The 14,851-nt window shown below is 38.3% G+C and overlaps 1 protein-coding gene across 4 annotated transcripts in view; it reads left to right on the top strand.

Moving 5' to 3' along the window:
• Positions 1-14,851, top strand: part of RAB3GAP2 (RAB3 GTPase activating non-catalytic protein subunit 2) — a 101,536-nt gene that overhangs the window by 58,751 nt on the left and 27,934 nt on the right. For all 4 annotated transcript variants that reach the window (XM_049634571.1, XM_049634569.1, XM_049634570.1 and 1 more), the window contains exons 14-21: positions 478-694; positions 1,260-1,403; positions 1,843-1,925; positions 2,478-2,542; positions 5,018-5,108; positions 7,759-7,886; positions 10,152-10,368; positions 10,751-10,848. In XM_049634571.1, the coding sequence (XP_049490528.1) occupies positions 478-694; positions 1,260-1,403; positions 1,843-1,925; positions 2,478-2,542; positions 5,018-5,108; positions 7,759-7,886; positions 10,152-10,368; positions 10,751-10,848 (1,043 nt within the window). The remainder of the gene's footprint in view (positions 1-477; positions 695-1,259; positions 1,404-1,842; positions 1,926-2,477; positions 2,543-5,017; positions 5,109-7,758; positions 7,887-10,151; positions 10,369-10,750; positions 10,849-14,851) is intronic.

Here is a 14,851-nt window from a genome sequence, read left to right as displayed (position 1 = left end):
CCCCCCCCCCCCCCCCCCCCCCCCCCCCCGTCTGCATAGCACCACAGGACTTGAAAAGCACAAGATCAAGTTGATCTTTTTCTTACATTTTAATGGGACTTTTATTCAAATCCAAGCCTGGTAACCTCCCCCAGAGTTTTTAAAGGGAAAGAATTTTTTAAAGAGAAGGAGGGGAGAGAATGGGATCAGGGAAGGGACTCATGAAGCCTTAATGACAGCCGTTTTCTTTTTAAAGAAAAAAAGTGATCGGAAGCAAATTTAACAAAATTCTGGATTTAGTATGACTTGGTGATTGAGTCAGTATTTGTTACAATTATTATTATCTTTTCTGTTGAAGCCATTTCATAATAAAAAGGTAATGTGCTTTTATTAGCTCTTCTTAAACCCCTGGCTAAAATATCCCAGAGTGCATCAGAAAGCTATGGTTGAACCTAGATTCATTAACCTAATGAGCTGCCCTTTTCCTCTGTCTCAAAGGGTATCGAGATGCACAGATCGGTTGGATGCAAATCGTAGAGGACCTCCACGAAAGGGTACCAGAAAAGGCGGATTTTTCCCCCTTTGGAAATACTCAGGGTCCAAGTCGTGTAGCTCAGTTCCTTGTGATCTACGCACCCAGAAGGGGAATCTTGGAAGTGTGGGGCACACAGCAGGGGCCTAGGGTAGGAGCCTTCAACGTGGGAAAGCACTGCAGGTAAGCCGCAGACCCCGTCATTTTCCTGGTTACAAAAAGGAATGCTTTTGTTCAAGTAAAGCTTTTATTAAAGCTGCTTATTAGATTGCAAGTCGTTTGAGGATTGCAGTGTTCTCTATTATGGTTTTTCCCTGTGAGTGCCTGGTATATAATTAAGGATTAAGTATTTAATAACAACAACAAAAAATCTTAATGAAAAGGCCATGATATGCTACTGAATTTAATAAAGTGACCTGTGGTGTTGCCATTTGCCCCCATCCCTTACTTATGCTGTGGGGGCTCAAAAGGAGAGATTCCTTCAGATTCCCATGGTGATGATGTTAAGTGAGGTGAATGCTTTGTTTGCCATAGGCCTGTCGCTTAATTTTTCTAACACATTTTAACAAGGCGTCATTCTACCAGTCACCTCTGCTTTACTTGTGTTTTTGGTATCAGTTAGTGTTTATTTTACTTAGTGGTGCCCCCAAATCGAGACTAACGTAGGGGTCCCTAGCTATAATATAAGCACTTCTGGCATTTCTCCTTTCTCTAATATTCTTACCGTATTGGTATGTGATTTCCTCAGGCTTCTGTATCCTGGCTATAAAATAATGGGCTTAAATAATGTTACCAGTCAGAGCTGGCAGCCACAGACTTACCAGATCTGTCTTGTTGATCCAGTGTCTGGAAGTGTGAAAACAGTAAACGTTCCTTTCCATTTGGCACTGAGGTAAGATCAGGTATCCCTCTGCCAGCTTTTCCATCCTGTGTTTTGCTCTTGGTTTTGTAGTTCTTGTTTTATTGTTGCTGTTTTTTTTCTCATTAGACAGAGATCTTTATTTTTTTTAACGTTTATTTATTATTGAGAGACAGATGCAGAGCGTGAGCAGGGGAGAGGTAGAGAGAGGGGGAGACACAGAATCCAAAGCAGGCTCCGGGCTCCAAGCTGTCAGCACAGAGCCCGACGTGGGGCTCGAACTCACGGACCGCGAAATCATGACCTGAGCTGGAGTCGGTCGCCCAACCAACTGAAGCACCCAGGCGCCCCTAGACAGAGATCTTTAAAGTTAAATAGGAAGAATATAAAGGAAAAGAGAGTTGGAGTGTGCCAGACTTAGAAGGAAAGCGATTTCATGTTCTGTAAGAATTTGTTGTGTTTATTGTTTTAGCGACAAGAAGTGTGAGCGAGCCAAGGACATGCACCTAGTGAAGAAACTGGCGACCCTGCTGAAAACAAAACCTCCCAATCTCGGTGGGTGTCCTTTAGTCAAAATAACAAAGCATGCTCTTTCATCATTTTCTAAATTAATAGCACATTATAAATGGAGCCATCGAAATAGTTCAGGGGCGCCTGGGTGGCTCTGTTGGGTAAGAGTCTGACTCTTGATTTCAGCTCCGGTCATGATCTCAGGGTCGTGGGATGGAGCCCTGGGTCGGCCTCTGCGCTGGTCGTGGAGCCTCCTTGAGTTTCTCTCTCCCTCTCCCTCTGCCCCTCCCCTACTGTTGTGTGCTCACTTGTGCTCTCTCTCTCTCTCTCAAAAAAAAGATTCATCTCTGAGCAGTTGCAATTCCTTAAAATAAGGTGAGCTGCAAGTAATCCTGCATATATTTTATTGGAATTGCTCTGTAAAGATGAAGCTTGCCACCTGGGAGATACTAACATTCACGTAAAGTAACAATGTGAGAGAAACCAGAAGTCCTTTAGACTGACTGATAGCTACAGATATATGCATTTTTCTTTCCACATAAAGTTTACCTTGTAATAATAGTGAAAAATTTAGTTTGGTTAATTTTCTCTTTGTAGATTTGGTTGAAACAGAAATAAAGGGACTACTTCTTGATATTAAGTATCCTGCAACGAAGAAACAAGTAAGTATGCATGTGAATTTTCCTGACGAGTGGCTGTAACCTATTTCTCTTAAGAAAGCCTTTGTTTTCCTCTTTCCCTCCAAACATGACAGGGTAACGTCTTCCTTTTCATGTTTTTATTCATGCAACCTTTTTATATTCATATATGGAAGTTGTGTTGTCTCTCTTTCTCCTTCTTTTTCTTTTAAAAATTAAGCAATACTACCATACACACGTATGCATGTTTTAAACATAGACGCACATATCTATACATAGCATCTATTCAGGTTAAAGAATAATAATAAACACTTATGTATGACCAGCCCCCTGAGGAAATAGAATGTTACCAGGAACTCTGACGAGCCTCCTGTCCCTCCTCAGTCCCCTCCCCCTCCCTAATGTGACCAGTGTTCGGAATTTCGTTTCTCTGCAGTTGATGGATGTACTGCATGTGCTCACATACTGTATGGATTCCACCCTGTGACTCTGCTTTCTTCACTCGCCTCCTGTCAGTGGGCATTTAGGTTGTTGCCGGTGTTTTGTTTTTTTGCCATTACCGTGATACTGTGATTATCCTTGTACTAGGATACTGTATCTTTGTTTCCTGGTGCCCGGTGTGCAAGAGTTGTGCAAGAGTTTCTCCTGAGTTTTATACCTAAGAGGGGAATTGTAGGGCATGAGCTACGCTAGCTGTACGAGTTGATGAAAAATTGCTTCTCGAAGTCCTTGTGCTGCTAGTTCGCGTTCTCACGTGTGCTGTGTCAGAGGCCCTTGTCAGGCTTCTTGAGTTTTGCCAGGTTTGGGATTCTGCTGTGACGATTCACTGTGATTCCTGTCCTCGCACCCTCTTATCAAAACCCTCATAATGCTGCTTGAGTTTTGGCTGAGTTCTTACACAACGCTTCAATCCCCGTGGACATCTCTGAACTCCTAGTCTGCTTTTAATCAGAACCGGATAGCTAACGGCTCCTTGTTTTCTAATTACTTGATGTACATGGGTTATAGCTCACCAGTTTTTTTTTCCTTTTTACCTCGTTTAAGCCCTAGGGTCTTTACCAAAGATGTCTGTTTCATAATCCACAGCAACTAAAGTAATGCCGATGTGTGGGAGAATTTAGTGAATACTGATTTCTTATCCCCTCTTACTGTGGTAGTCATTTTGTTGAGACACTTCTTCTTGTTTTATTGTAAAACAGGCAAGTCCCTGTGACTTTTCATCCAGTTTCCATTCTGACAGGGCTAATTAGCTCTCATGTTCCTCAGGGCAGAGTCTTGGTTATGAAAGCTGACGTTCCTCTGACAAGGCGGGCACCCAGGAGAGGTAGTTCAGAGAATCTGTAGAAAGGGAGGGCTCTCACCCAAACAAGACTTCTCATTTTGATACTGTCTTTTCTCTTACATCCTGGAACAACAAAACTGGGAACTTTAGCATATTACAGACTGTCATGTTGGCCTTTTTAAAAATTACTGCACTACTGAATTGTGCGTGAAACTATGAATTTTATTAAAAATGCTGGAAAAGCTGATAGTAAAAGTTGTGTATTGTTTTCAACACTAAGGGGGGAAAGGAAACCAGGTTAGGCTTGAGAAGACTGAACAAATAGGCAGCCAGCTGCCCCTCTGTGTAATAAATACCAGAACACAGGCGGTTACATTTCCTTGGGTGTTACCTTTCTCAAAAGTCGCTTTCTTTATATCCACCATGTAGTGAGGCGACTACATCATGGGCTTGACCAACCTCTTGAGCCACCCTCTGAGCCCATTTCTTTCCCACACACACACACAGGGGGTTGTGGTACCATTTTTGTCTCATGCCATATTCTCAGCCTGCCTTTGAAACTATTTAATCTCATCGATAAAAAAGCCAATTTAACGTGGTAGTATGAAAGGGTAAGTATGAGCTTCAGCCGCTGTGTCTACCCATTGGTGATTCTGATGGTTGCTTCTTTAGGCATAAAGGGAGATTTTGGAACTATGGTGAAGGCTCTAGAGCATCTACTGGGGGAGGGCAGGAGAGGTAGCTGGGGTGAGGTGGCGCCATATATATCTCCCATGGCCTGTAGGTTGACCTGGCCGTGCTCAAATGCAGTCATTAAGCAGTAATTAAGTTCTTGTCAGATTTTGTTATTGGCACATCAGCAACAGCCTCTGCTTTTCATTTATGCCCGTGGGGTATAGACTTACACTCTTCTTACTGGTGAATGGCTTTGTCTCGGTTTCTGTTTGTCTTGGCCGTTCTGTTAAACACCGGTTGCCTTCTAGTTGTCTCATTCTGGGTCCGGACTTTTTGTCATCCACCATATTGGGTATGCGATGAAATTCATTGATTATTACGTATGATGCAACCCTCATTCTCAGGTACGTTTGCTAAAACATCTTACCAATGGAGCTTCCCTTGGGAATTTGGGGCAACGAAGGTGTAGGCATAAATACAAAACTTAAAAAACAAAATCATTACCTTTTAATTGTTGCAATTGCTCAATATCTTTCTTCTAGGCTTTGGAAAGCATTTTGGCAAGTGAACGTTTACCATTTTCCTGCCTTAGAAACATCACTCAGACTTTAATGGACACTTTAAAAAATCAAGGTAATAGGGTTTGTACTGATTGGAGGTTCTGGTCTCGCTTCAGATTTTACAATTCTGATTATAGAAAGCTGTTCCTGTTAAAGATACCATGATGTTACTTCAGCGTGGAAATAATACATATAAGACATGGCATTTGGAGACTTTTACTCCCTATTTAGTATATGCGCTGATCTTCCTCTGAGCTTTCTCTGAATATAAAAATATTTCTCTTTCAAATCTCTCTACTGGGGGAAGGACACCAGCATAGGATGGCGAGAAGTGATTATTCTGATACAGTTATACACACGTGAAAGCCATTGGCACGGGGAGGAGATGAGCTGGTGGTGTGCAAAAAACAGGTTCTCTTGCTGGCATTTTCTTCTGTTTACCTTTATGGGAGGAGAACAGTTTCTGCAGATGAAGAGTTCTTTAATTTTGTTTTGACAGGAAAAATGATAAAAAAATGTATGCTTTGAATTAATATTCTTTTAGTGTATAGAATCCACATTTTCTCATCCATTTCCCTCAGGAACAACTGAGGACTTCCCAAATCAGACTATGAGTAAATTATTAGTTCTGTTTTTGTTTGTTTTTGTTTTTTGCTGTTCAGAATTTGTCTGAAAAATAATTACATCTCTATCTGTAGGATTTTAACTCTGTACTCCAGCTAGCTAGGCCAGCAAAATTCAATTTATTCAGAATCCCTAACATCAATTAAATTGTAGTGTGCAATTTGCAGACTTCATCTAGTTGTGACTTTCTGCTTGTCATGTTAATTATATAAAGCCAGCTTTATATTTATATTTAAGCCAACGTAAAGTGGTTTAATTAGCAAATCATAGTATCCTCTTTCAACACTTTCAGCATCCTAATTTTGAGATTTGCTTTCTCCACACGTATTTAAAGCTGCCTTTTGGAAGATAGTGAACTTCTTTAGTGCATACAACTTGTTGGAAATGTCTGTTAAAAAGCGTGGTTTGCTTCTGAAGCTCCCCTGTCCCTCAAGGCTTTATCAAAATCTTAAAATTTATTAAATCAGAATTTATCTTGCACTGAGGTGAGAATAAACCAAACACCACTGTTGGAGCTCTGTAAAATCATCACTGGTTTCAAGTTCTACCCAGAACTGGGATTCCTAAAAATTTTTACCTATTTAATAAGTTTTATTGTGGCTATAACAACTCTTGGAGGTAAAGTGTCTGTCTTTTGAAATAATGGTTGTTTTATATTAGGTTATATCTAAATTACCACGCAGGAGGGGCGCCTGGGTGGCTTAGTCGGGTAAGCATCTGACTTCGGCTCAGGTCATGATCTCACGGTTTGTGAGTTCGAGCCCCGCGTCGGGCTCTGTGCTGACTGCTCAGAGCCTGGAGCCTGTTTCAGATTCTGTGTCTCCCTCTCTCTCTTCCCCTCCCCCACTTGCAGTCTGTCTGTCTGTCTCTCTGTCTCTCAAAAATAAATAAAAGGTTAAAAAATTTTTGTAAGTTGCCACGCAGGCATGTTTTATACAGAGAGGAGTATTTCTCTGGTATTAAACTTTCTTCAAAAAGCCTGATGGACGGATGGGGAATGTCACTGTGGTCTCTGCCTCCCTTGAGGGTGGGCCTGTCACAGTCACAGTTGGCAGCAGGCACCATGGTAACGGGAGCCAGGCAGCTTCCTGCCGGCCGTCCTCTGTGTGTGGGCACAGGAGGCAGCGTGTGAGCTCCAGGCTGACGGAGGATACCTTCAAGGCTGCTTTCGGTTTAGTGTTGTAAAAATTGAGTATTAGACTCAGATAGCTCTTTCTGTTTTTTCCCCACCTCCCCCCACTACTAGTCTGCCTTATTTCATTTAAGAATTTGGACATTTTTCCATGATGGAAAATATATACTTGTAGCTTATTAAGTACCTCAATATTTAATAGAATAAAACATCAGGCTGGGAATGCCAGCTGGTGCAGCCACTCTGGAAAACAGTATGGAGGTTCCTCAAAAAGCTAAAAGTTGAACGACCCTACGGCCCAGCAATTGCACTACTAGGCACTTACCACAGGATACAGGGGTGCTGTTTCGAAGGGACACATGCACCCCCGTGTTTATAGCAGCACTATCAACAATAGCCAAAGTATGGAAAGAGCCCAAATGTCCATCAATGGATGAATGGATAAAGAAAATGTGGTGTATATATACAATGGAGTATTACTCAGCAATCAAAAAGAATAAAATCTTGCCATTTGCAACTATGTGGATGGAACTGGAGGGTATTATGCTAAGTGAAATTAGTCAGAGAAAGACAAAAATCATATGACTTCACTCATGAGACAAAACTTCACTTTAAGAGACAAAACAGATGAACGTAAGGGAAGGGAAACAAAAATAATATAAAAACGGGGAGGGGGTCAAAACAGAAGAGACTCATAAATATGGAGAACAAACTGAGGGTTACTGGAGGGGTTGTGGGAGGGGGGATGGGCTAAGTGGGGAAGGGGCACTAAGGAATCTACTCCTGAAATCGTTGCACTATATGATAACCAATTTGGATATAAATTTTTAAAAATAAAAAAATTAAATTAAAAAAATAATAAAACATCAGGGAAGTATATAAGACTATGAATGTTAATGAGAGAAAAATCTTTTGTGAGTCGGCTAACTAGATCTCTTTAATGTATTTTTCCCCTCCACCTTTTTAGAACTGGAGTCTGTGGATGAAGGATTGCTACAGTTTTGTGCCAATAAACTGAAACTACTCCATCTTTATGAGTCTGTCAGTCAGTTAAATTCCCTTGATTTTCATTCAGACACACCATTCTCAGATAATGTAAGTAATTCTCCTCATCATACAAAATAATCTCTTGGATTATTTTTAATGTTTTAATTGATAGTAAAGTAGAAAATTAAGAATTTTTAGGAAGTATAAAGGTGTATTTCTTTACCAGACCCCCTGCTGGCTCTCTGTGCCTTAATGTTAAATTTATATTATTTGTGCTAAGATATTACATTTTATTATTAATCTATTTTTACTACCATAGAAGCATTGTTTTTTTCTCGTTTTTTTAAGGTTACTTCATACCACATAAGTTTGACAAGATTTGCCAATTATAATAAATTTGGTTTACTAAAGTAGGAAAATTTTAATTTCTTTTAAAGAAAAAAAAAAAAAGATTCTGCCAAACAGAAGAGATTGGTTTTTGTGTGGTGGTCTTGTGAACACATTCCTACAGCTTGCTCTGTTGTATACTACATAATGCTTTAAAAAATTCTGTCTTACATCATAGTGTTTCATTATAGTAACTGTTCTATGTTTTTATTCTGTAAAACATTAAAAAAATGGCAGCGCCTTGTAATCTTCATTATGGTGCAGTATTACTCATTTCTGGGGCATGTATACAAATTGTTACTTTCCATACAGAGAAATCAATAGGGAAGGAAGTAAATAATAAATAAATAAATTTCTTAATAGGGAACAGAGGGAAATATTGTCCTGTCTTTCCCTCAGATTCGTGTGTGACTGGGCACAGGTCGCTTGCCCTGAAAGCCTCTTGTCTTCCACTTCTCTCTCTAAAGGAAAATTAAGCGATTTTAGTTATTTGTCAAGTCACTGATAATGCTTTTAGAAAATTACCAGGTGTATCTGAAACTTAATTGAGGTTTAAAGTGGAAGCCTTTTATTTTAAATATACGTATGTGAATAAAAAATTTTTAAACAGAAAAACAAGAAGATTTTTCTCTATTGGAAACCCTTACATATTCTTAACATCTTTTTAATCTTTGGGATTATAGATGGATTTCATAAAAGCATTTTAACAGTCTTCATCATTTTCTGTGATTGCCATTATAAACGACAAAGCCATTTTTGGGGATCTTTTTTCTTTCTACTTCAGCAATAGTATAAAACCTTTCAAACAACAAAAAGGTCAGGTTGATTTAATTATGTCTGTAGGATTGCCTAGACGTTTCATAGATTCTTAAGTGCTTGATTTTTTTGTAAGATCCAAACTCTCCTACTTTGCCAGAGAAAGTTAAGTATATGTCATTAATAATCCCTTATAGAATTCATTTCCACTTAATAGCCCCAGTATAGTCTGTAAATAGAAAAGATTCAGAAAATTTAAGAAATCAGTTTCTTAACTGATTGTTCTTTTTTTAAGTTTTAAAGCACTTTTTAAGAATTATAAAAATTATATTTTGCTGTGGACTTTTAGATCCTTCAAAAACATACAATCATTTTCTAGGCTGAATGGCCAGTATTGTACATGTAAAACTAAAATTCAAATTTGAAATCATTTTTGTTGTCTGTGGGACATCGTTCATATAAGCTCATATCAATTCAGTATAGAATTGAACTGCTGGTGTGTGTTCAGTGCACTTTGCAATTTACTGCTTGTTTTTAAAAACAACAGCCTTAATAAATAGAAAGCTGCATTCTTAAACAAGCGCAGTTTTATCAGGTAGCATGGGGGGAAGACAGTTGTGCTTGCTGTGGCAAAATGGTCTCTTACGTATGTGTGTGTTTGTGTATGCTTATTCCTAATTTAGAAAAATAATAGTATCAGGAGATGTTTTTGCACATATGGGATATAAAAATAGTTTGAAAGGCTGGCAGGATGTTATCTGTGACTTTTCAATCCCTGTGTCCCTAAGAGTTACATAGAGGATATACATGTAAATACAGTGATGATTGGTTTCCGGTATTTTATTTTATTGTGTTTTTGCTGCTTAATAAATATTGTTTCAAACAGACCTTTAGTTTTCTTAGAATCACAAGGGTTGTAGTTGATACTCTGGTAATTTTTTTCTGATTATACATTAATACGATTAGGTGTAATCCGAACATTTGAGAAGAGAATATTGTCAAGACATTATATAAAAATGGTACTTTTAGTTATATGTAGTATTTCAAGATTAATTTATTTAAATAACACCCCACTCATGATTTGAGAGTAAAGTTTTAAGCGGAGTACGTTATAGCCGTCTTTTGCTTATAGCCTTGAATTTCACCTCAGATAATGGGGTCGACTCCTTTGGCAGAGTCAGAGAAAGAGTCATGGTCTATTCAAGACTTTTTTTTTTCCTATTTTTTAAGGACTTGGCTGTGTTACTGAGGCTTGATGAAAAAGAACTGCATAAGCTCCAGGCATTACTAGAGAAGTACAAACAGGAAAAGTCCAGAACTACTACCGTCCGATTCTCTGATGATAAGGATGGTGTGTTGCCTGTAAAAACATTCCTGGAATATTTAGAATATGAGAAAGATGCGATCAACATAAAAAAGATGAGTGAAGAGGAGTATGTGGCTTTAGGTAGGTGGCATGATAAACTGCTCTTTGAAACCTGCCTCTTCTGGATGAAAGCCTGGGAGGAGTTCACAGCATCTCAGAGATTCAGTTTGTTTCAAAAGTAAATTAATGAGAAAATTTAATGTATGTTTTTCAGTTAACATAAGATGCTCTGGATATGTAGGCACTATGTCATAAAAGTTTTATTGATTATTACTTATACTAAAGAGACAGTGCTCGACATGGAATGATTTGCCTTCTGCTGTAAAGTCAACAAACTGAACCATTCATTTCTCTTCTCTCGTGCTGTATTGCTTCTCTGGGGATCTAGATTGCAATTCAGGAAGAATGTTAGTCCAAATGGTAAGTAGCTGTTGGTTCATGCATTTTGCTTTTGTTTTACTAGGCAGCTTCTTTTTTTGGAAGTGTCTGCATGGAGAAAGCTCTACTGAGGATATGTGTCGTACATTGGAGTCAGCTGGACTTAGCCCTCAGCTGTTGTTGGTAAGGTTTCTTCGCATGCTCTTCCTCCCTGCTGATGTCATCTGGAAGTGTCAGTCTTTTGTTTAAATGCCATTGTCCAAAGCATGTCATACAACATACATCAAAACCTCCCAAATATGATCAGAGAAACTTATAGTTGCCATATTTGAGTAATAATTATTTCTCTAATTCTCTATAAATTGTAGCATGGTTGGCCTAAAATAAATTTAGAATCTGACACATACGCGTGCATTTATAGTGCGTTGTGATCATCAAGGAAAATGTTCATATTGGAACTAAAAAAGGTCTTATTTACAGAACAAAATCAACTTCCCTTAAAGCAATACAGAGTTGTTATCAAACATTCCCAAACTTTGAAAATAGGTTAGGGTTTAGTCTGTGTGCTATAACAAATGTAAAACAAAAGAACCATCCAGTAGAGAATGACAACACTAAATGTTTGCCCTTCTGCAAAGGACCCTGTCGTCATCCCTTTTCTGTTCCCTCCTCCCTTACATGCACAAGTACATACTTTTTCACATCCTTACTAACATCTCCTATTTTGGCCAGGATTTGGGCACTCTCCCTCCGTAAGCCTGTTGACTGTGGTCATGTATTGTTTTAATTGAACATTTAATCTTCTAAAAACAGATTTCATTCTGTGTCACTTTGCAGTATGTATGTCAGAAAGTAAAGCAGTTAAAGATACATATAGATTGTACATGGATTTTCATAAGCAGCGTTTTTTGGTTTTGTTAGAACACATGTGCGTATGAGCGGGGGAGGGGCAGAGAGAGAGAGAGAGAGAGAGAGAGAGAGAGAGAGAGAGAGAGAGAATATCTTAAGCAGGCTCCATGCCCAGCGTGGGGCCCAACACAGGGCTCTATCCCACCATCTCATGACCCTGGGAGCATTTCCTGAGCCGGAATTGGGTCAGATGCTTAACCAACTGAGCCACCCAGGCACCCCAAAACCAGCTTCATTTATAATAGCCCAAAATTGCAAACTACGCAAATGTCCTCCAGTGGGGGAATGGTTAAACTGTGGTACAGCTTTACCAGGAATACTCCTCAGCGATAAAGAGGACCGAGCCATTGATTGACACAAGACCTCTAGTGAACTGCAAGGAAGATATGTTGAGTGGAAAAATGCCAATCTTAGAAAGACGTGTACTGCGTGATTCTGTTTTTGTAACAGTCATGAAATAGCACAGTTACAGAGATCGGGAATAGATTAGTGGTTGCCAAAGGTGATGGGTGAGTGAGCGGGGAGGGACAGGTATGGCTAGAAGGGTTAACACAAGGGAGGCTTGTGCTGATGTATAGTTAAGTGCTTATAGTGGTAGTGTGTTTGCAAAGTTACACATTTGGTAGAATTGCATGCACACACATATGGGTGCATGTATTACTGGTGAAGTTTGAATACACTCTGTGAATTTTACCAGTGTTAATGTATTGGTTTTGATATTGCGTAAGATGTTAGCATTAGAGGAGACTGCAGGAAGGGTGCATGGAAGTTCCTTGAGCGTTTTTTTTTTGTGTGTGTGTGTGTGCCACTAGTGAATCTTTCACTGTTATGAAATAAGTTAAAAAGAGAGGAGGTAAGTATTGCTTATTATTCAAAGTTGAGATGCTTAAATAGGATGAGTACAGAAGACTTCTTATTTCACACTGTGTTTAATCAGTATCAACAAATTGTTATTTGCATTAAGTCTGGGGTTTAAGAAACTGGGAAAATACGAACCTCAAATCTTACCTCACTCCATATATAAAAATTAACTCAAAATGGAACATAAATATAAGAGCTAAAGCTACAATACTTACAGGAGAAAACATAGGGGAAAGCTTGGATTGAGCCAAGATTTCATAGGACACAAGAAGCATGAGCATAAAAGAAAAATGTTGATCATTTACACTTCATCAAAATTCAAAACTTCCATGTTTTACAGCTGTTAAGAAACTGAAAGGCAAGCCTCTCTTTCAGAATTTATACTTGATAAATGAATTGTAGCCACATTAGGAAAGAATCTGTACAACTAGTAATAAGACAAACAGTACAATAAAAAAAAGCAAAAGATTTGAACAGACCCATCACCAAAAAAGATACATACAAATGGCAAGTGATCACCTGAAAGGTGTTCAGCATCATTCGCTGTTAGGGAAATGCTAAACAAAAGTACAGTAGCCTCTTTCTCAAGAGGGTGACTGAAGTGAATTCTGATGGCATCAAGTGTTGAAGAAGTTGTGGACTGATCGGAGCTCTCAGCACGACTAACGCAAACGATAGCACAACAACTTTGGAAAACAGTTTGAAAGTTTCTTCTTATAATGTTGAACATAAATTTACTATAAAATCTAGCAGTCTCACTCCTGGGTATTTAAGAGGAATGAAAATAGATGCTCACATAGGTTTGGAATCAGATATTAACAGCAGCTTTATTCGTAACAGCCCAAAGTTCAAGCAACCCAAATATCTGCCAGCTGATAAATGGATAAACGATGGTATCCATACAGTGGAGTGAACTACTGATACACAGAATAACTGTGGAATGAATGAATGAGTGAATGAATGAATCTCAAAAGCATTATACTAAGTGAAAACATCCAGAAACAAGACTGCCCACTGTATGATTTCAGTTGTATGAAATACTAGAATAAGCAAAAATATAGGGACGGGGGAGATGGGCGTTTGCTGGAGAATGAGGGTGGGGGTTGGAGACTGACGCCAGGAAGCACAAGGGAACTTTGGGGAATGAAGATACGTTGGCCACCCAACTTAAAATCAGTGAACTTTATTGTAAATATATAGATGTTGTAAGGTAATCAAGTGACACATATTATGTAGGAAATCTCCCTGCTTTAAACCCATAAAGCTGTGATCTATAGAAATATTGTGCTGTAGAATTTATAAAATGGGTTATAGTTTGAAATTATTTTAAAAACTCATCCGAGAGATTGTATTTCACACATTCCAAATGATTCATCTCTTTTCCCTTGTTTTTCTCAGACAAATGGTTTATGGCTAGATTTTTTTTTTTTTATAAGTATTTTATCAATAGCTGAAAGCTGTTAAGCAGCTGTGTAATTTTTAAAAATCCTACCACGAGTACAGAGAAATAAACAAGGCATTTTCACTTAAAGTGTGTAATTAATAGTATGAATAGGCAGGGAAGGGGGAATGTCTTTAAAAAAAAAATACAAAGCCCAAGAGTTAAGAGTAAGAAATGGAATATACAATTAAAAAAAAAAAGAGAGAAGCTTTTCAAGAAGGCTGCTTGGTCATTGTGGTCACGTTGATCAGAGAAAATAGTGGCCAGCACGTTGAGGCCGCGACTAAGCCATCTGACCTCGGGGAGATAAAGTGCAGGGGTTTTGTGTCCCCGTGTAGTAAGTGTGTGTCCTGCTTCATCCTGCTCATCCCCAAAGAAGTTAGTGCCAGTGTCAAAATATTGGCCAGTGATATTTCTCTAGGCTATTAAATTTTAAAAGGTTTTTTTAAAGAGAATAAATGTCTATTATATTCAAGGAGTAACAGACTTTTAGGAGTTAGCCACATAAACATTATGAATAAAAGGTGTTTGGTCTTTCAGCAAAATATATTATTACTGTTATAAAGACACACTATTTGAAATGCTAATTCTTCCTATTTTTCTGCAATATTTTCCTAATAGTTTTATTGGAATTATGTTCATGAAGAAATTTGCTACTTGTAATCTAGGTTGTATGTGTTTAGGCGGTATATATTTTTAAATTTAGAAATATTTCTAGATATACTTAGCATTTTTTTTTTGTAAAACTTACATTTGATTTAGTCACTATTTTACTATATTAATGTAATTCACAGACCGATAGCCCGATAGTTTTTAAATGCTTAAAACGATAATGTTTAAAACTATAATTACCCTCAGTGGAATTTTATCAAGTTTTAAATCTGTAACCCAAAACAGATCTAGTTTTCAGCAAAGACTGGAAAATAAGGCTCCTCCAAAAAACTGACAAGAGAAGTTTCTTTTAAGTAGAGACTG

Source organism: Panthera uncia, chromosome F1 (genome assembly GCF_023721935.1).
Source record: "Panthera uncia isolate 11264 chromosome F1, Puncia_PCG_1.0, whole genome shotgun sequence".
In the NCBI taxonomy this organism is placed as follows: Eukaryota; Metazoa; Chordata; class Mammalia; order Carnivora; family Felidae; genus Panthera; species Panthera uncia.
Note: the sequence above shows the minus strand (reverse complement) of the source record. Positions and strands in the feature narration are given on the sequence as shown.